General features: G+C 49.3%; 2 protein-coding genes across 4 annotated transcripts in view; both read left to right on the forward strand.

Moving 5' to 3' along the window:
* Window positions 1–3,233: 3,233 nt before the first annotated feature.
* Window positions 3,234–9,640, forward strand: WFDC2 (WAP four-disulfide core domain 2). 2 transcript variants are annotated; one of them, XM_086702327.1, is made up of 4 exons: window positions 3,234–3,519; window positions 4,052–4,228; window positions 6,997–7,149; window positions 9,481–9,640. In XM_086702327.1, the coding sequence occupies exons 1-3, from the start codon at window positions 3,441–3,443 to the stop codon at window positions 7,146–7,148; spliced, it is 408 nt and encodes a 135-aa protein (XP_086558453.1). In that variant the 5' UTR covers window positions 3,234–3,440; the 3' UTR covers window position 7,149; window positions 9,481–9,640. The 2 variants fall into 2 exon arrangements, with proteins under 2 accessions (XP_086558453.1, XP_086558454.1); XM_086702328.1 differs by having other exon boundaries at window positions 3,255–3,519; window positions 4,085–4,228.
* Window positions 9,641–16,841: 7,201 nt separating this feature from the next.
* LOC147582763 (uncharacterized) overlaps window positions 16,842–21,590 on the forward strand; it is a 58,302-nt gene continuing 53,553 nt past the window's right edge. For both annotated transcript variants that reach the window (XR_015249492.1, XM_086702330.1), the window contains exon 1: window positions 16,842–17,704. Coding sequence is in view for 1 of the 2 variants with exons in the window: in XM_086702330.1 (XP_086558456.1) it covers window positions 17,048–17,704 (657 nt within the window). In the remaining variant the exon portion in view is untranslated. The remainder of the gene's footprint in view (window positions 17,705–21,590) is intronic.

Consider the following 21,590-nt stretch of genomic DNA (forward strand, 5'->3'; position numbering starts at 1 on the left):
ATCTCCCAGGTCACTGCTAAGGGGATTAGTATCTAGTTTTTATCTCAGGATAGCAGAAAATCTAACTGTGCTCCTAATGTTTCATAAGCAAAATGAGACATTCCCTAAATTTACATCATGAGTTACAAGGACCTACCAAGAGGCTTTCATGATTCAGGACTCACTCCTTTTGGTAGGTTCCTACCTCCCTGGTTAAGGATAAATATAAATGAGGCTGTGATCAGGAACGTATTAATTCTTGAAATTGTTGCAAAATCTGCTGCTAAAGCAACAGCTGCCCAATGAAGATCCCTTAGACTCTCTGGCCAAAGTTGTTCTTGATAATAAAATAGCCCTTGATTATGTTTTATCTGAACCAGGGGATGTCTGCTGTGGCCGACACCACCTGCTATACCTGGATTAACACTACTGGGGAAGTTGAAATTCAATTACATAAGATCACTGAGTAAGCTACTTGGCTTGAAAGAGCGATTCCTTCAGTGGGGTCTTTCTTTCACTTATTTAATTTTGATTGGCTTGAGTCTTGGGGACCATGGCTTCGAAGGGCAGACCAAATATTGGGAATTATCCCGTTTATAGTAATCATAATCATACTCTCTCAAAAGCTTTAAATGTGTGTTCATAGCCACTAACCACCAAGTAAATGATCTCTCTGAGACTGAAATGTCAAAAAAGGAACAAAGATGACCAATTGAAAGCATGTGAACCTGAAGTCATAACCTGTGAATATCATAGCGATTGACCAAAAACATCATGACCTGTGATACCACCCAAGGGATCAGCAGAAGCTGCAAGAACTATAGAGTAGCCGAGAGTAGAGCTAATGCCTTAAATTTTGAGCCCATCTCTCAGTTAAGCTGAGATTCTGGTCAAAAGGGAGTGATTTTAAAAAGAAAACCACAGGCCCCAAGTGGCTTCACCTAGGTTCAGGCCCCAAGTCAGTAAACCAAGACTTAACACCCAACCTGACTGCAGTCTCAACCCCCTAGAAATGTAACTTTTCACTAGTCAACATGGGAATTTCCTGCTCAGCCCTAGGAAACTGACCCATTCACCCCTTCTATTTCTCTTAGGAGGGTGACCCTTGCCCAAGACAATAGATACTTTGTTAATGATTTCCTTTTTTCTGCTCCTTCTTTACCTTTAAAAACCTTTCCTTTTCTGTAGCCCCCTTTGGAGCTCCCCTCTACTTGCTGGATGGAATGCTGCCCCATTCATGAATCAATTAGCAAAGCTAATTAGGTCTTTAAAATTTACTCCATTTAACTTGTGTTATTTAACACCAGGAAGTGGCCAATCCCTGACTCAGACCCAAATGTATTGGTTCTAAAGCCTCTGCCCTTATTACCTTTTATGGAGAAGGGAAATATATATATGCATGTTCTTAGCACAGAGCCTAAGATCACAAAAGTGAAACATCTTTTCATGCTGTCGGCCATTGGCAGAGGAAACTCTTCTCCATCTTCTGGCCTGCCCAACCCCCTCAGCTTCAGACTAAGTGGCATTCCTGCAAAAAGCCGGAGCCAGCCAGTAGGGAATGTGGGGCGGGGTTGGGAGGTGGGGGGTGTAAAGGCTGGGGAGGAGCATGGCTGGGCAGTTTCCCTGCCTGGGTAGCTGTGTAAGAAAGAAGCTGTGCCCAAGGCTGAATACAGCCCAGTAGCCAACTGGGTCCAAAGGCTTTTAGCCTTTTGTATGCCCTAGACTGAGTTTCAGGAGTGAGCTTAGTGCTGTCCCCCACCTGGCTCCTGCCTCATTGCTGCTGACTGTTCTCCGACCTCAGTAAACAGCCCTGGCCCCTTGCAACCATGGCACATCTCTATTCCCCAGGACGGGCATGGGAAGCTGGGGGAGGCATTCTCGGCCTCTTTTAGCAGGAGCCATCTGTGGGGACAGTGGCCTGATATATTCATGTCACCAAAGCCCTACTCACCGGTCATCCCAATGGTCGGTGCCCCAAATACCCTCTAGCCTCCAGCAGCAAAGACCTCCTGGGGCTTACAGAGCCTCAGATTGTTGGTGCAGGAAGGGTCTTGTCTAATGCCCTGGCTAACCCTAACCTTTGCCAGCCTGGATTCTAAAGCTTGGATATATACTTATCAGGTTCGTTGGTTACAGGAGACACCATTTATCGAGCTCTCACACTCGCTGATCTACAACGTGCTCTGTGTCCAGGCTGGAGTTCCTATGTCAATCAAGGGGACCCAGCCCTCAGTGAGTACACAGCGGGTCCATGGCAGTAACATTACATTCATGTTCTCCCTGAATTCTTATACGGTCGCCATCTTTGTGGATGACAGAGTGGAAGCTCAGAACAGGGAGGTGATTCATTCAAGTTTCCTCAGCTGGGACATAATGAAGATGAAATCATACCCAGACCCCACCACCGCGCAGTCAACGCCAGATGGCTCCTTCCATTTCTCTGCACCAACTGTCTTGCCCGATATGTGTCATGTGGTAGGCACCTAGTGAATATTTATGATGGAATGGGAAAAAACACAAGGGCTTGAAGGGAAGGAGATGTGGGTCCAGAACCTTGTCTCTAGAGCTTTGCATGGGACCTTGAGGGAAAGGTCGAAATCTCTGACTGGCATATACAGCTGATGATAATAGTAATTCTCGATTCATAGCTCTGCTGGGAAGATGGATGAGACTCCATGAGACCATGAGTACTGAGCCTGGCACACAGTCAGCCCTGACAGAGTGTTGGTGTGGAAAAGAGATGGAGAAAAGAAAGAAAGAAAGAAAGAAAGAAAGAAAGAAAGAAAGAAAGAAAGAAAGAAAGAAAGAAAGAAAAGAACAGACAGGACAAGACAAGGTGAGGGAGAAAGAAACATGTCCAAAATGGTGTGAGGCTCTTAAAAGGGGTTTCACCTTCATGGGCCTCAGTTTCTGTGCCAAATGGGTTCATTTATTTAAAACAACTGCTTTTTCTGTAGCCCCTACCGTGTGCTCTGTATCACTACACTAGCCCTCCATCACTAACCCTTCACCCCTTCAACACGCTGATCTAGCTGCCCCAAATCTAACCACTTAATCCCCAGGCTCTACTGCTTTTTCCTGTGGGCCCTGCCCTTCCCTCTCCGGGCATTACAGGGAGACTCAGGAGTCAGGGGCCCGGCCCTCGCCACCGCAGCCCGGTGCTCAGGCCCCAGGGGGTAGGAGGGAAGGGAGGAGCGGGACAAGGGTCTGGCCGCAGCTGGTCTCTAGCTGCGCCAGGCCTGGAAGCTGCTCAGGTTCCTGGTTCCCACCGGGGCCAAGAGTGACATCTGATCCTGGGGGATTGTGAAACGGAGTGAGGTGGCAGCCCGCCCGCGGTGGCCGCTGAGCCCTCTCCCCCCCGCCGGCGTCGCCCCACCCCTGCCCCACTCCTCCCCGCGCGCGTCGTTAAATCCCCGCATCCGGGCGGCGGCTCACACCTGCACCCCGCCCGGCGCAGCACCATGCCTGCCTGCCGCCCCGGCCTTCACGCCGTCCCCCTCCTCCTCGGCCTGCTGCTGCTCGGCCTCTCCCCTGTCCCAGGTGAGCCGGGCGGGGGTACCCCGGCGCCCAGAGGGGCCGCTCCCGGAGCGCCAGGACAGGTCCGGGGCTAGCTGCACGTAGCCTCTCTGAGAGCTGGAGGAATGGGGATTCCTGGGGGCGGAAGTGGGGACACCCGTGAAGACCAAAATTTGAGGATTCCCTGGTGCCTGAAGGTGGTGACCCTTGGAGCTGAAGGTGTGGGGTCCAATGTGCTGGAGGTGGGGGAGACCAACGAAGACTGAAATTTGGGGCAGAGGCTCTGTGCCGAAGGTGGAGACTTAGTGGCGGGTGGGGGGACCCTCTGCCGACACATCGGAAGCTTCTAGATGCTCAGCTGTGCGGGGGGGGGGGGTCCCCCGAGGATTGAGGGCTCTGAGGACAAGGGTTAGGTAAACCCTGTACTCACAAGTTCGGGGACCCCGGGCCTGGAGGTGGGGCCCTCTGAAGGCTGTAAGGGGGGCGCCTAGGGCCAGAGACTTAATTCCTAGGAGCTGGCGATCTGGGGCCCCAGGTGGGCGTCTTCCGGGACTAGGGCTCCTGGCCCCACTGACCGTCGGCCTCCCAGGCAGAGAAGCGGAGAAAACGGGCGTGTGCCCCCAGCTGCAGGCGGACCTGAACTGTACGCAGGAGTGCCAATCTGACGCCCAATGCGCCGACAACCTCAAGTGCTGCCAGGCCGGCTGCGCCACCATCTGCCACCTGCCCGACGGTAACCCCGGGGCGCCCCGTGCGGGGCGGGGAAGGGCGCCGTGCGCTGGAGGAGGCAGAGCGCCGCGATCGGGGCAGGGGGACGCTCCCGCCGCACCCAGGGACCCCTGCAGAGTGGAGACGGATGGAACCCGATCCGCCGTGCGCTCCCTCTCGGGGCCCCGGGAGGGGGGGGACAAAGGCGTCGCTGAAGCGCAGCGGGGGAGCGGGGGAAGGGAGGTCCCCCACCCCTGGCCGGATTCCATTCCCCGGTGCGTGACGGATTTCCGGGCAAGCACAGGCTGGAAGGTGTTTCCGGAGGTCAGGGCACCCGGTTCGCAGTTTCCTCCGCGGCTGGTTGGATGGAGCCGCAGGGAAGCCCGGGGCAGGCGAGTGGGCTGGGTCCCAACACCTGGGGCGCTCAGGCCTCTCGGAGTCCCTCCCCTGGGGCGTCCCCCAGCTCTGGCGGAAGGACTTGGAGCGCCTGGCCTGGCAAGACTCCCCTGGCTTCCCCTGTCCAGACGGAAAGACACTTTACAGAATTAGCGGAGCGCCGAGCCCATCTTAAAGATGTGGTTGTGAGCGTCAGAGAAAGGCTCTTGCCCAGGCCGCACCGTCACTCCGTAGCTCCGCAAGAGTCATAGCGAAGTTCAACTTTTGCCTCTTCTTGGAAAGCTGGTTTGAAGGAAGTTGGGACTCCTCCCAGAGCACCCCTTCCCCCTTCCTCCTCTTTAAAACAATCTCTTCCACTGTAAGGAGAGAGAGGGAATTATGTGAAGACCTGGGGGGTCCACAAAAGGTCCTTGCTAGAGCTTACCCTCCCACCAGGCTATGGGGATGGTCATCAGAGCAGGGAATGGGCTTAGACAAGGTGGAATCCAAGCTTCTCACTTCTCAGAGGGAAAACCGAGGGCTAGAAGCAGGGATATGACCTGGGGTACCCAGGTATTGTGATTACTGGTCTTTATCCAGGATACAGCCCTTGTATCTTCATGCTCTGTTATTTCTCCCAAGATACCAGTAGTGGCTGGGACTGTTTATAATTAGAGACCTCACATTTATGAGCAAGGAAGCGGAGAGGTGGAGGGACGACTGGCCCATCAGCTGGCTGATCAGCTGCCCATCAGCAGCTCCTGGGTCTGGAGGCCTCTAACCTGGAGCACAGAGAGGAGGACCAGCAGGAGAGGTGGAGCTTGAGAGAGAGGAAGCACGAGGCAGACACACAGACAGACAGATGAGAGAGGTCCTTGGGGACAGAAGGAGTGCCTGACTGTTAGGTGCCATCTTCTCTGGTCCCTTGTCTCAGATGGACAGACTGAGGCAGGAAGAGGGACGGAGCCAGATGGCCTCCTCGACTAGGATCTTAGTTCTGCCATCTGCTAGTCATGTGATCCTGAGAAAGTCGCTTTACCTCTCCAAGCCTCTGCTTTCTCTTCAGCAAACTGGGGATAATAATCCCAAACCCTGTAGGATTAACATGAGGGCTAAATGAAATAACACACTGAAGATGTGTTTGTGGAGAGTAGATACTCTATACACAGTGGCGCAATTTATCGGTAACCGTTTCCCGACTCCCTTTTGTCCCAGAGAAGCCCAGTATCCAGATCTCCTGCCCTTTGCAAGGGAATGGATTTCTTTGTGCTAGGAAATCAGCCACTCCTGTCCTCCGCAGCTAATCAGCCACTTCTGTGCCTGTGTTTGACTTTTGGCTGGGCTTGCTCCTGGGGCTTCTGGGAATTGAGCCCAGCTCCCTTCTCCTTGACCCAGGAAGTTGAGCATAGGGTGAGTGTGTGTGTGTGTGTGTATGTGTGTGTAAATGGGTGGTGACAGGCTGGGCTCAGGTGTTGGTTTTGCTTCTTACCAGCGGTGTGGTGTTCGTGGCACCTGTCTGTGCCTCACTTTCCTGGTCTGAGATAGGAGCAGGGTTAGAAACAGCCCCGACAGAGGAAATACTTGATGTGAGGATTAGAGGAGGTAATGGATCTACACCAAGAACACTGTAAGCAGCACTTCTCTGCGGTGTTGTCTGTGAGTGAGCCACGGATGGGAGAGTATATGGGGGGTGGGGGGCGTGGAGTGAGTGAAGAGACAGTGGGTGTGCAAACCGTCACACGTGCACAGCTTACAAAGCAGCAGGGTGTCTGGTGCGCAGACTCTGAAGCCCGATTCCTGGGTTTCCAGTCCTGCCTCCATGGGTGGAGTAATAGACAAATTACTTAACCTCTTGGTGCCTCAGTTTCCTCATCTGTAACCTGAGGAAATATTAACAGTACCTCTCCCTCTTGTAGAATTATTGTGAGGATTAGAGGGGTTAATATATGTCGAGTGCAGAGAATAATGCCTGGCACACGGTAGGAGCTAAGCAAGTGCTAACTCAGCAGTGCTCATTCTCATCACTGTGGCAAAGCAGTTTGGTTCTCAGTGAGGAGTGCATGTGCATGGCCCCCATGGCTTCACAACAACCCCATGATGTGGGCAGCGCTGATTTCACGTAGCACCCGAAGGCACAGCGGCTCTGGGACATTTCTGCTCTCCACGTTAGGCCGCAGAGATAGGAAAAGGCAGAGCTGGGCCTCCACCTCACGTCCTGTGATTTGAAAATCGAGGGTGGAGGGAGCAGGAGGAGGAGAGGTCTGCAGACGGTCTTGCTTAGGCGACTCTGGGATCAACTCAGACAGGCGGGCAGCTTTACTGTTTGTGACACGGGGGCGGGGTGGGGGGGTGCCGGGAGGGGTGTTCATCTCCCGGCATCCCCTCTGCCCACTTCCCGTTGCTCCTTTTTCTCCCCAGAAAAGCAAGGTTCCTGCCCCCACGTGAACACTGACTTCCCCCAGCTCGGCCTCTGCCAGGACCAGTGCAAGGTGGACAGCCAGTGTCCTGGCCTGTTGAAATGCTGCTACAATGGTTGCGGGAAGGTGTCTTGCATCACTCCCGTCTTCTGAGGTAGGTGGGGGGGGGGGGGCGGGGGGGGGGGGAAGGAAGTGCACCGAAGCCTATGGGTAAAGATGGTTGAAAAGGAGGACCTGGCGAACACAGCTCTGTTCATGTCTGTCCATTTACTTGCTTTCATCCAGTCAGCAAGTATCTGTTGTCTGTCATGTGCCGTGCACGGCTCTGGGTACTGAGGGCGGCCCATGAGTGAGCAAATCAGACAAAAACTCTGACGGGTTTTATGTGCTAATGGGCAACAAAGAAAAATAAATAAGGAAGTAGATTCTGTAGAATGTTCGAGGGAGAAAAGTACCCCGGAGGAAAAAAGAAACAGAAGGGGAGTAGGGGTGGGGCAGGGTGGGCAGGAAGTGGGGTTGCCGTTTTTTTTTTTTTTCCCCCCACAGGAATGCTCAGGGAAGGTCCCACCCAGAAGGCAGCACTTGAACAAAGACTGGCCAGAACTTGAGGGAGGGAGCGTGAGGATATCTGGGGGGAGTGTCACAGGCAAGGGGCAGCAGGTGCAAAAAGCAGGAGCATCCCTGGTGTTTCATGAAAAGCCAGGAGGCTGGGTGAGAGCGAGGAGGGCACAGGAAGAGGAAGGTCGGTCAGGGGTAAGTGGAGCATGTCTTAGGGGCCTGATAGGTCATTACAGGACTTTAGTCTTGACCCGGAGATGTGGCCGCCGTGGAAATGGACGTGCTCTGACTCAGATTTGGAAATGATTGCTCCGACTGCCGGGTGGAGACTAGGCTGTAGAGGGGCAGTGGCAGAAGCAGGAGACCAGCTAGGAGGCTCCTGCGGGAGTCAGCTGGGAGGTGATAGACCAGGGGAGGCAGGTGGCTATGTTTGGGACGTATGTGGAGGCAGAGGGGACAGCTGATGAATTGGGCTGTGAGGGAAAGAGATTTCCTCTGTTGCCTTAGCATGCACTTAGAAAGTCAGCAGTTGGGGGAGCAGCTGTGCCCTGGGAGAGAGGACAGTGGACAGTGTCAGGAGCAGGTGGGGAGGTGAGAGGCTCTTTGCATGTGGCCAGTGGGAGGCCAAAGGCTGATCCTTAGTTTCGCCCAAAGCGTGGCTTCTCAGGACACACACGGCAGACATCAAATGTATATTTGAAGTGTGAGGGGCACTTGCTCTGTAGCAGGCCGGGGCCACATCTGGCCACCTCTGGTGGCTCTGCCCATGTAAGGAAAGGATTGTGGAGCCTCTCTTCCTCTAGTAACAACTAAAAATAAAACAATATCAAGTCCTAGAGTAAGTGTGAGGGAGTAAATACAAGACCCCAAGCTCGTGTTTGGTTGGCCCTTGGGGACGTCGGGCACTGTGACCAGGTCTCTGTGCCAGGTGCTGGGGCAGAAGGTGTCCACTGCCCTTCGTCACAGGGCTTGCAGCCCCGTGGCTGAGGCAGACGGATGGACGGACACTCGGAGAGCCTGTCATCAGTGCTGCACTGAGGGAAGGGTTGAGCGCTGGGGGAACAGAGGAGAAAGCCTCATGGGGTGGGAGGTGGCGTGGTGGTGGGAAGGAGCAGGCTGTGCAGAGGGATGATCCTGGCCAGTCCTCAGGGACGACTGGAAGGTCAGTTGTGGGGTGAGGTGCAGGGGGAGCAAGAACCTGGAAGTGCCCTTTGGTTGACATCTCAGTATTGATGGTGGGGCAGCCTTGATAAGCCCTCACCCCGGGGGATTGACAGGTCACTGGTGGGGCCCGGTATTGCCCAGGTGAGAGGACTGAGGCTACAGAGAGGGGAGGGTGTGCCCGAGGCCCTGTGGGTGCTATTTCAAGGTGTCCCTTCAGTGCCTGGGAGGGAACCACGGTCTCCAAGGGCCCAGAGCTCTCCAGTGATGCCAGTCATCTCCTGCCTCCCTGACTGCCAGTAGGTGGCTGGACTTGGTGGCCAGGAAGACCCGGGTGTGGATTTCACTTCACTAGCCTTTTTACCTCCCGGGGCTGCAATTATTTTGCTTGTAAAATGAGCTCAATAAGATCTCCTTGACCAGCGAATCCCAGCTTAACCCAAGGAATGGAGACATTCTAACTTCCTGGTGGCAGAAGGGCTTTGAGGGAGATAAATGATGGCTGTCCCTCAGGAAGGCCCCAGCGGTCAATTGGGCCACGGTTACCCAGGTATGTCCCGGGCAGGTCTGAAGCAGAAGAGGTGAGTCCAGGACCTGCAGAGAAGTGCAGGCAGAGCCCCAGGGCCTCAGGAAGGTGAGGCTTTGCTGTGCGTGTGTGTTGGAAGGGGGGAGTCGGGGGGGTTTTGGTCCAGAATTTAAGCTCTGTCTTCTTGTCTAGTATTTTGCGTATTGCTGTTGATATATTATTATGGTTTTCTTCCTCCAGCTCTAGCCACCACCACCCGAGGAGTGGGGGAGTGGAAGTTTCTGCCCGGCCCTGCCTGGCTCCAGCCCAGCTGGGCTCCCCTCTTTCTGGCCTCTGCACTCCCTCCAGAGCTGAGCACAGCTTTTGTCTTTTCCAACCAATAAAGTGACCGTTTCCAGCACTGGGGGAAGGGCCATGGCCTCCATTCTTAACCTTTCTGTCCCTGTTTCTCCTGACTCTGGATTGATGGGGGGTGGGGTGGGGTGGGGGAGGGGGTGGTGGCGACCCGGTCATCCTGGCATGAAGTCCAGGGAGGGATCAACTGTGAGACAGTGAACATACACTCAGGGCTTGGCTCGTGTACTACTCGTATAATAGCGTTTTCTTTGGGAGGTTGGTGGTTGTCCTTTCGGCGGGAGGGACGTGGAAGAGAGAACAGGCTCAGAGAGATGGGATGGAATGCTTCCAAAGTCACTCCCATTCATTGCTGGGGCCTGCAACACTTCTCTGTGCCCCGGACCCAGGGCTGGGAGACTTGTTTGCAAGATCTCCTGGAGCCACAAAACAACCCTCAATGTAGCTAATGACAGTCCCGTGTTCTAGACCAGGAGTCTAGCAAGTGACTTGCTTGCGGCCACATGGACAGAAATTGGCAAAACTGGGGTCCTTTGATTGGTTCTTTGATTGTTTTTCATTATCTATCTGTTTGTTTATTTATTTATTGTAATGTTTATTTATTTTGAGAGGGGGGAGGGGCAGAGAGGAGAAGGAGAGAATCCCAAGCAGGCTCCATGCCGCCAGCACAGAGCCTGACACTGGGCTTGAACTCACGAAACGTGAGATCACGATCTGAGCCGAAATCAAGAGTCAGATGCTTAATTGACTGAGCCACCCAGGCGCCCCTTAACTGGTTTTTTTAAATCAAACCATTATTTCGTACAAGTAATGCAGTCACATGGACCAAAATCCAAAAGGTGAAAACGACAACAACAAAAAGGGTCTTTCACCCTTGACCTCCTCCCCCTGCCCCGTGCCCTGTGGAGGCACCAATTCTAGCGGTTTCTTCTGTGTTCTTTCAGAGACCTAGCCCTGTCTCAGTCCTCACCCTCTCTGCCCCTTTTCTTTCCCTCTCTCTCTCTTTCTCTTTCCCTGTTTTCCTCACCATCCCTTTCTCTTTTCTCTCTCTTCCCCTTGCTCTCCCTCTGCCCCTTTCTGTTTCCGCATTGCCTTTTTTTTTTTTTCTGTTCCCCCTCCATGCCCCTCTCTCTTTATCCCCTTCTTTCAATGTTCCTCTGCCCACCCCAGGACAGCTTTTATCTCCTTCTCTGCTCTACCCACCATTGGATGTGAGAGATCAGGGCAGCTTGAGGGCAATTGTCTGGAGACAGAAGAGCTTGGTGGTTTGGTGTTTGGCCAGTCTTATCCTTCTCATCCTCTTGTGAGTCCCTGCCCCAGGCCATGAACCAGGAAAGACCCAGGGCTTCTCCATCCACCCCGTTAGGGATGCAAGGTGAACATGGACCTGTGGGTGCTCAGTGCATAAGGCTGTCCCTTGGCGATAGATGGCAGTGTAGCCTTCTCTTTTCTGATTTCTGTCCCTGCCCAGGCTTGAGTCGCCTGAGCCCTTGCGGGCAGCAGCAAAGGCATCCAGAGATGGGCTCGGTAGAAGCCCCATGATGGGACCAAATGTGTGGCTGCCACCCCCGCCACTCTCTCCTCACTTTCCCCAGGTTTGTACGGGGAGAGAGCCCTAGGCAGGGTCCTGTCCAACCCAGGGATGGCAGAGGTATGCCTTTTGTATGCATGCCATCTTTCCCCTCCGGCACCCACTCTGCAAACCTGCTTCGCTCATGCGCCTCCTTTCCCTAACCCAGGGCTCCAGGCAGCTGCTACCAGTTCCCCACTGACCGGGGCCAGCGGGCAAATTTGCTGCTCCCGATTTAACTCAAATGAAGTGCCACCAACAGCATATCAGACCTGGTGACCGAGATTTTACTTCATGAGAAGGCTGCCCGGGGCCACCCTGAGTTGGGGTCTGAGGGAGATGGACCCTCAGGGCCTCCACCAGAAACTTAAGTGGGGGTGGGACTTTTTCAAGGGGGTCCTGGCCCACGGGCCTCCTGGGGAAGATGAGGTGGGGAGAACCAGGGTTCCTGGAGTTACCAAGGATCCCAGTGATGAACAGGAAGAACTCTGCTGGAAAAAGAGGGTTAAGGGGTAGAGTGGGTCACGTGAGAAAATGGGTGGGTTTGGAGGAGCCCCCAGCCTAGGACATTCTTCTGATCAACTTTTGCTGCCGAGTGGCTGCTGCAGGCCAGGGACTCTGAGGGTCTTTGGTTGAGGGGTGTGAAGAGGAAAGAAGGGGGGACTGCTCTGAACTGGCCCCTTCCTCCCCTCTTCCAGGTCTCGATGAGCTATGTATTATGTAGCCAGACCACAGCCATGCTTAGTTTGGCTGGGGGGGCGGGGGGGGGGGGCGCAGGGTGGTGGTGGCTCCCAGGGCCAGGAGTCCTGATAAATTGCTGGCTCCAGATGGGACTGTCACTCTCGTGGAACCTCCCAGAACCCCTCAGTCCTGTTGACCCCCCCCCACCCCCAGAGTTCAGGGAAGAGTTTCTTCCCACCTTTACTTTCTCTTACTTCCAACAGCAAACTGCTTTGCTGATGCCTCTGCGCCCCATCTCCAGTCCCAAGGGCTGTTCTGCGGAAACAAGCATCTGTTTGGCAGGAAAGCGCAGGCTTTGGGTTGGATGGATAATAGGAGGTTACACACAAAAAACTGAAGTTCTAAAAACAGGCCAGTAGAGGATAGCCCTGACTGAGGAACAACATAAGCAGAGGCATTTGCTCACCCAGGAAATATTTATTGAGTGCCTACTATGTATAGATGGTGGGAGGTTGGTACCAAGGAGGTTGTGTGCGTGTGTGTGTGTATCTGTGTCTGTGTGTACGTGTGTGTGCATGTGTATGTGTGTTCATGTGTGTGTGTGTGAATGAACTCATGTTTACCATGTATATCATGTCAAGTGATAACTCAAAGATGGGTAAGAGGACTGGTGAACCCCAAGGTGGGGGTTGAGGTGGGTGTGGTTTCTTTGCAGAGGGTGTTCAGGGAAGGTCTTTCATTAAGCATCATTCAAGTACTGAGTTGAGTGAAGGAGGGTATGAGCCATGTGACAATCCATGGGAAGAGCGGTCCAGACCCAGGAAACTTCCAGGACTAAGGACCTGAGGTCAGAGTGTGCTCTCAGTATTTGAGGATGGTCCAGAAGGCTAACGTGGTTGGAGTAAATGAGGGGTCAGGGGCACGAGGGGAGATGAGCTCAGGGAGGTAGCGCAGGCACAGATTATGGAGGGTGCTGTGGTCACTGCAAAGACTTTGCCTTTTATTCTAGGGAATTTACGAGCCACGGGAGGGGTCTGAGCAGAGATGTGCCCTGATCTGACTTGTGTTTGAAACGATCTTTCAGGTTGTTACGTTAAGAATAGACTCTAGAGGGCGATGTGGGAGCAGGGAGAGCGGTTACACTACCGCCACAGGGCAGGGAAGAAATGCCTTTTTGTTCCTGCGTCTTCACCTAGTGTCTTGAGTTCCCCCCCCACACCCCCCCCATCCCCCCCCCCCCCCCCCCCCCGTGCAACTGCCGACCGATGCTTCAACAGCTGGGGATGTACCAGCTGTGCTGTCTTCTGTGGCTGCTGCCTGGATCCCTCTGCCTTCTGCCCGTGGATGCATCTTCGGGAAACTAACTCGTGAAATAATCACATTGCAAACACAACAAATACCCACCTCCTGCCCCAGCTGATAATTCTACCACAGAGTCATGGCAAAAGTGAGAGGGTGAGGAAGCTTAAGAACAGAATGACAGCTGACAGAATGCCAACCCTCCATTCAGTGCCACAGCGTGTTGGTGAGGGTCTTGGTTTGCTCAGCTCTGAAAGGTGGTACTTAGGCGAACTGCCGCGACCCCCTCAGCCACAGAGCAACTTGGCATTGGTAGGTCCTGCCTGCAGAGAGAAGAGGTCCTAAACTCAGAAGTCTCTGTATTTCCCCTGCAGCAGAGACATCAACCCCCAGGCCCAGCCAGACCAGACCTATTGGGGTGAGCTCATTACACACAAAGATGGGACCCCTTGAGCTGCTCTGTCCCCAGTGTTTGTGCCCCTCATACCTTAAGCACCCCTCTGGAAATTTTTCATCAGATGAGCAATCCAAAGCCTGCAGTTTCTTATGGGTTAGGGTTAGTTTTAGTTTCCTCTTTAACTTCTTGGTTATAGCCCATTCATTCTTTAGTAGGATGTTCTATAGTCTCCAAGTATTTGTTACCTTGCCAAATTTCTTCTTGTGGTTGTTTTCGAGTTCCACAGCGTTGTGGTCTGAAAATATGCACGGTATGATCTCAATCTTTTTGTACTTACTTAGGGCTGATTTGTGTCCCGGTATGTGGTGTATTCTGGAGAACATTCCATGTGCATCGGAGAAGAATGTATATTCCGCTGCTTTAGGATGAAATGTTCTGAATGTATCTGTTAAGTCCATCTGGTCCAGTGTGTCATTCAAAGTCATTGTTTCCTTGTTGATTTTTTGATTAGATGATCTGTCCTTTGCTGTGAATGGGGTGTTGAAGTCTTCTACTATTATGGTATTACTATCAATGAGTTTCTTTATGTTTATGATTAATTGCTTTATATATTTGGGTGCTTCCACATTTGACACATAAATGTTTACAATTGTTAGGTCTTCTTGGTGGATAGACCCCTTGATTATGATATAATGCCCTTCTGTATCTCTTGAAACAGTCTTTATTTTAAAGTCTATATTGTCTGATATAAGTATGCCTACTCTGGCTTTCATTTGTTGACCATTAGCATAATAGATGGATTTCCATCCCCTCATTTTCTTTTTTTTTTTTTAATTTTTTTAACATTTATTTATTTTTGAGAGACAGAGCATGAGCAGGGGAGGGGGAGAGAGAGAGAGGGAGACACAGAATCCGAAGCAGGCTCCAGGCTCTGAGCTGTTTGTTAGCACAGAGCCCGATGCGGGGCTTGAACTCACAAACTGAGAGATCATGACCTGAGCCGAAGTCGGACGTTCAACCGACTGAGCCACCCAGGCGCCCCCCATCCCCTCATTTTCAATCTGAAGGTGTCTTTAGGTCTAAAGTGGGTCTCTTGTAAACAGCATATAGATGGATCCTGTTTTCTTATCCATTCTGCTACCCTATGTCTTTTGATTGGAGCATTGAGTCCATTGACGTTTAGCGTGAGTACTGAAAGATATGAATTTATTGCCGTTATGATGCTTGTAGAGTTGGAATTTCTGGTGGTGTCCTCTGGTCTTTTCTAATCTTTGTGGCTTTGGGTATTTATTTATTTACATATATTTTTTTTTCATCTTTTCTCGCCTCAGAGAGTCCCCCTTAATATTTCTCGCAGGGCTGGTTTAGTGGTCACAAACTCCTTTAATTTTTGTTTGTCTGGGAAACTTTTTTTCTCTCCTATTTTGAATGACAGCCTTGCTGGATAAAGAATTCTTGGCTGCATATTTTTCTGATTCGGCACGTTGACTATATCCTGCCACTGCTTTCTGGCCTGCCAAGTTTCTGTGGATAGGTCTGCTGCAGACCTGATCTGTCTTCCCTTGTAGGTTAGGGACTTTTTTTTCCCTTTCTGCTTTCATGATTCTTTCCTTGCCTGAGTATTTTGTGAATTTGATTATGATACGCCTTGTTGATGGCCGGTTTTTGTTGAATCTAATGGGGGTCCTCTGTGCTTCCTGGATTTTGATGTCTGTGTCTTTCCTCAGGTTAGGAAATGTTTCCACTATGATTTGCTCACATAACCCTTCTACCCCTATTTCTCTCTCTTCCTCTTCTGGGACCCTATGATTCTGATGTTCTTCCTTTTTAATGAGTCACTGATTTCTCTAATTCTTTTTTTTTTTTAAAAAATTTTTTTTTTTTTTTTTTCAACGTTTATTTATTTTTGGGACAGAGAGAGACAGAGCATGAACGGGGGAGGGGCAGAGAGAGAGGGAGACACAGAATCGGAAACAGGCTCCAGGCTCCGAGCCATCAGCCCAGAGCCCGACGCGGGGCTCGAACTCACAGACCGTGAGATCGTGACCTGGCTGAAGTCGGACGCTTAACCGACTGCGCCACCCAGGCGCCCCAGATTTCTCTAATTCTTAAATCGTGCTCTTTTGCCTTAGTCTCCCTCTTTTTTTCTGCCTCATTATTCTCCATAAGTTTGTCCTCTATGTTACTGATTCTCTGCTCTGCCTCATCCATCCTTGCCACTGCGGCATCCATCCATGATTGCAGCTCAGTTATAGCATTTTTTATTTCATCCTGACTAGCTTTTACTTCTTTTATCTCCACAGAAAGGGATTCTAGTCTATTTTCGACTCCAGCTAGTATTCTTATTATTGTGATTCTAAATTCTGGTTCAGACATCTTGCTTGTATCTGCGTTGGTTAAGTCCCTGGCTGTCGTTTTTTGGTGCTCTTTCTTTTGGGGTGAATTCCTTTGTTTTGTCATTTTGAAGGGAGAAAAGGAATTAATGAGGTAGAAAAATTGAAATTAAAAAAATTAAAATTAAAAAGTAAACACACACACACACACAAATCAAATAGATGATGCTATATCCTAGGTGTGTTTTGGTCTGGGTGTTGAAAGTGGTTTGACAGATTAGAGAAAAAAAGTGGGGGGAAGGAAAAAAAGGAAATTGTTTGAGAATTTTAAAAAATGGATATACTGAAGTAGTCTAAAATGAGATGATGGGGTAAAATAGAATTTGAAAAAATATACACAAAAGTAAGGAATATAGTAGAAAAAAACATTAAAGAAAAATATTTTTAATAAAAATTAAAAATAAATATGAATTTTTGCTTTTTCTGTATTTAAGAAAAAAGAAAAGAAACAAAAAAGAGAAAAGATAAAAAAAAAGAAAAAAAGAAATCGTTTGAAAATTTGAAAAAGTGAATACACTGTAGTAGACTAAAATAAAATGATGGAAGTAAAATAGAATTTGAAAAAATCTACATAAAAGCAAAACTATAGTTAAAAATTAAATTAAAATATTTTCAATAGAAATTGAAAGTAAAAATGAAGTTTTTCTCTTTCTGCATTCAAGAAAAAGAAAAGAAACAAAAAAGAGAAAAAAGAAAAAGAAAGAAAAAAGGAAATTGTTTGAAAATTTGAAAAGGTGAGTACAATGAAGTAGACTAAAAGTGATGGAAGTAAAATAGGATTTGAAAAAATTTACATAAAAGTAAAAAATATAGTAATAAAAATTAAAGAAAAATATTTTAATAAAAATTGAAAATAAAAATGAATTTTTTCTCTTCCTGTATTCAAGAAAGAGAAGTGTAAAAGAGAAAAAGAAAAAAAAAAAGAAAGAAATTGAATAGATGAACCTGCTAACAGATTGAAGTAGGACTGAAATTGCTTCGTTTTCCCCTAGAAGTCAGTCTATGTAGCGCTTTTTAGTCCATAAACTAAGCTGGCAGTGAGACTTGTGTTCTTGAGGAGCGAAGTTGGCCCAGTTGGGCGGGGCTCAGTGTAACAGCTCCGCTCTCCACTAGATGGTGCTGCTAGCCTACTGGGGTGGATTGTTGCCGCGCTTGGAGGTGCGTATGCGCATGCGTGGAAGTGGTGAAATGGCGCCACCCAGAAATTTCTGTTCTCCCGGATCAACAATCGCGCACCCGTCCTGTCTTCAGCTCTCATCCACTCCCCACTTTTTCACTGTCCGTGACCAGGCCCCAGGCAGTACCTCTCTCCCGAGTTTTGTCTCAGATGCAGCTGTTTTCCCCGGCCCCTTACTTCTGAAGGACTGTGGCTTTCACCCGTTCTGCCCCTCTGTGGGAGGGACTTACCAAGCAATGGCCGAATGTCGGCTGCACCCAGGAACGCTTGCTGGACCCTGCTGCTGCCGGTGCCCTGAGACTGTGGCCAGGTGCCAGCCCGGCCCAGAAAAAGTTCGCAAGACTGTAGCAGCAGCGTTTCAGGGATTATGGAAAATCACAACACAAATCTGGCACCAGGCTTCACCCTTAACGACCTTGCCCCAGCACCAGCAAATGTGGCTGCCTTCCGGGGTCTGCTGGGACCAAGTGGCTTCAACAGTCTCTACCAAATGTCCTTCCAGCCGTGGAACCACTTTTCCCCGTGTGGCCCGAGAACCTCCCAGACCCGACTCTCTTCCTGGGAATTCGCCCTTCCCACCAGAACACTGCCAGGTATCGAGCTGTGGAGTTGCAGCCTTTGCGCTCCCCTTGTTTACAGTCTTAATGGAATTTAAACCCTCTCCTTTCTCCCTTTTTTAGTTTAGTCCCTGCGGCTGTTTCTAATTTTCCACTTTCTCTCCAGCTGCTTTTGGGGAAGGGTGCTTTTCCCGTATTCTCCCCCACCCAGTGTCCGTCCTCTCTCCGCCTGCAAAAGCGTTTCCTACCTTTTGCAGCTTCTCGCTCCCCAAATGCACCTCTCCGTGCTGCGTACCTGCTGAATTCTGTGGTTCAGGTTGTGCAGATTGTTGTGTTAATCCGCCAATCAGTTTTCTAGGTGTGTAGGATGGTTTAGTGTTGGTCTGGCTGTATTTCAGGAACACGAGACATACAAAAAACTTCCATGCTGTTCCGCCATCTTGGCTCCTCTCCTGGAAGATAATATTTTGACTTTGAATTTTTAATGTTCTCCCTTAGAGTTTTGTATGTTTGAATTTTCTATAAAATGTAGGCATTACTTTTATAATGATTTATTATAATAAGATTTTTTTATTTTTTTAAATTTACATCTAAATTAGTTAGCATATAGTGCAACAATGATTTCAGGAGTAGATTCCTTAGTGCCCCTTACCCATTTAGCCCATCCCCCCTCCCACAACCCCTCCTGAACCCTCTGCTCTCCATATTTATGAGTCTCTTCTGTTTTGTCCCCCTCCCTGTTTTTATATTATTTTTGTTTCCCTTCCCTGTGTTCATCTGTTTTGTCTCTTAAAGTCCTCATATGAGTGAAGTCATAGGATTTTTGTCTTTCTCTGACTAATTTACTTAGCATAATACCCTCCAGTTCCATCCATGTTATTGCAAATGGCAAGATTTCATTATTTTTGATTGCTGAGTAATATTCCATTGTATATATATACCACATCTTCTTTATCCATTCATCCATCAATGGAAATTTGGGCTCTTTCCATACTTTGGCTACTGTTGATGTGCTGCTGTAAACATTATAAGAGTTTTTAAAGGGAATCTTACTGGCTGCTCAAAAATCTTGGAAACTACTGCTAACTGTCCTCATTTCCAGTGATCTTGGATAGAGTGCATTTCATCTCCCTCAGTTCCATTTGCAGATTTTAAGATTCAGCAAAGAAGCATTCTGAACGTCCAGAAAGGAGCATTCTGCTACAAGTAGGTCTGACTTGGCTAAGCCCCTCACCTTCAAATTTTGACTCCTATCTCCCCCTTCTTCATCTCATATTGCTTGCCACCAACCCCATTCCGGACTTGAATACCCCTCACCCTATTCTACTTGTTCTTTTCTCTATAGCACATTTACCATCTATTATGTGTATTATGTATTGTCTGTTTCTCTCCCACTGAAATATGAATTCCACAAAGGCAGGGTCTTTGTTTTGCTCATTGCTTTAGCCTCAGCACCTAGGACAGTGCCTGGCATAGTGTACACATATATTTGATGAACATATATTTGATGAAGTGAATTGAATTGACTCCCTATCCTATACGTTAAGAAATGGACTCTCTCTGTGATGCTGGACCCCTGCCCTATTCCCAGGCTATTCTTTTTTTTTTTTTTTTTTTTTTTTTTGCCTCAAGTTCGCTGACATACAGTGTAGTCTTGGCTTCGGGAGTAGATTCCAGTGATTCATCACTTACATATAACACCCAGTGCTCATCCCAACACATGCCCTCTAATGCCCATCACTCATTTTCCCCAACCCCCTTCTGAGGCTATTCTTGAAGCTCTAACATTCCGTACCAACTTTGTCCTAATGCTGATCGAGGTTCTTGGCAGAGGGTGAGAAGCAGGAGGAATGGGAGAGAGACCTGGAGCTGCAAGCTGCCACCCAGCCTGTGGCCCTACCTGGCATTTTAAGGAGAAAGGGGACCAAATGGGAGTAGCCTAGCTCCATGTTCAGCTAATTTACCCCTAACTTCTGCTATTTACAAGGTTGGGCCACCCCTAGAACATAGTGTCCAGCCAAAGCACAGCTCTGCCTTTCTCCTTAGGCCTTATCTGATCCGATTTTATCTAAGGTCACTTTACTACACTTCAGGGTGGAAGCCCCTTTAACAACAATAAAACAACTGCTACCATTTGTTGAGTGCCTTATCTTTCCAGGGACCATATAGAATACTTTTCACACATTACCTCCCTTGAATCAACATAGGATTCCCACAAAGCTTAAAACCCATCTTACACACAAGGAGAGGTTAAACTACTTTGTTGTCACATGGATAGCAGGTTTCACAGTCAGGACTGGGACCCTGGCCTGTCCAGCTCCAATGTTCTTGTATCATTCATTCAACAGACACCTATTGAGCTCCCATAATGTGCCAGGCATAGTCTTAGGTGCTCTCTCCCTTCCCTCTGGGGATGTCAAGGAATTGTTGGAACAACACATACATTGTCCAGAGGTCAGAAACAATCACTTACCTGGAGAAGATGCAGACTCAGTATATCTAAACAGAAATATCAAAAGCACAGTGTGCAAAGAGGGCCCAACTTTGTTTGGGTTAGAGAATCATTTGTCTAACCACATGTCCAATCACCAGAGTCCAGCACATTCCCCACCCACCTCCTTTCCTGGATCCTCCGGAGATTTGATTTTTCAGAAGACAAAGCTGGCATGCTTTAGTGGGATTTAATGAGCCTTGGATTTGAAGTCTGAGGTTGTGCTTTTGAGTCCAGAGGCTCTTGAACTTGGGCAAATTATTTAACCTCTCTGACCCTCAGTTTTCTCACATATAAATTGAAGTGAATTATGCTGGTTTGGCTTGCTTCCCAGAATCTGGCACAAGTGTTCAATGAACTTGCAAATGTAATTGCATCATTCATTGTAAATGCACACAAAGGCACATGCCATTTGCAGGTGTGTGTGTGGGGTCATGAAGCCTTTCTGGAAATGAGGTGCTAACCAGATCAGGACCATGCTTGGTCCCTAAAGACAAGTGTTAACACATTTTTCTTATCACTAGTAGCTCTTCCTTCTCTTGAAATGCGCTGAAGCTATGATACTCATCCTTTGGGCACTGCTTCTCCCAACTGTAGTTTACAAAATGGTTGGTAAACTCCCTCCACCTGCCGATTTTCACTGCTTCCTCTACCTTTATTTCCTATTTATCTCCTCTTCAGAGGAGATGCATATCTACATAGCAACATCTCTGGGATTCATCTTCTTTTGTACTTTGGTGGTTCGCCAGCATTGTTCCTGGGATCTCTTTCCTTAGCTCTCTCAGGTGGTTAAGTCAGTTCATCAGAAACCAAAATAATGGCAGAAGGAGGCGCCCAGGGAGTGCACAGACTGGCATTCGCCATTCAGGCAGAGGAAAGGCTGGATTGCTCCTTTGTGAGAACTTACCAGGGTGCTCCCACTTCTAGAGTAGCTGGCCTAGAAGTAAGAATTGGTCTTTTAACATACTATACAGAAGAGCAGTTTTCATCTGGGGAGGGGCAATTCTGCTCCCTCCAGGGACACTTGGTGATGTCTAGAGACTTTTGGTTGACACAACTCCGGGGTGGGAAGGGACCTACTGGTAAAGGCCAGGCATGCTACTAAACATCATCCAATGTACAGAACAGCCCTACCACACAGAATTGTCTGTGCCCCAATATCAGTACTGCCAAGGTTAGGAAACCCTGCAGAAGAATTATGGACGTAAGTACTTTTTAAATTAAAAAACATTTCTAACATTAGCAGCATGATAAGAACTCCATGCAGTGAGGGCAGTACTTGACAAGGTGTACCTGTAATTTTTTTGCTGTACAGCCTTTGTGGGTGGGTGTGGGAGGCACTGGACTTTGAAAACCAGGCACACTGTACCTGCTTGTCCTGGGGGATCTTTGACCATGACTCAGTAACGTGGCCCTTCCTCAGGTGATTGG

This window comes from Puma concolor, chromosome A3 (genome assembly GCF_028749965.1).
Source record: "Puma concolor isolate L17-30 chromosome A3, mPumCon1.1.hap2, whole genome shotgun sequence".
Taxonomy (NCBI): Eukaryota; Metazoa; Chordata; class Mammalia; order Carnivora; family Felidae; genus Puma; species Puma concolor.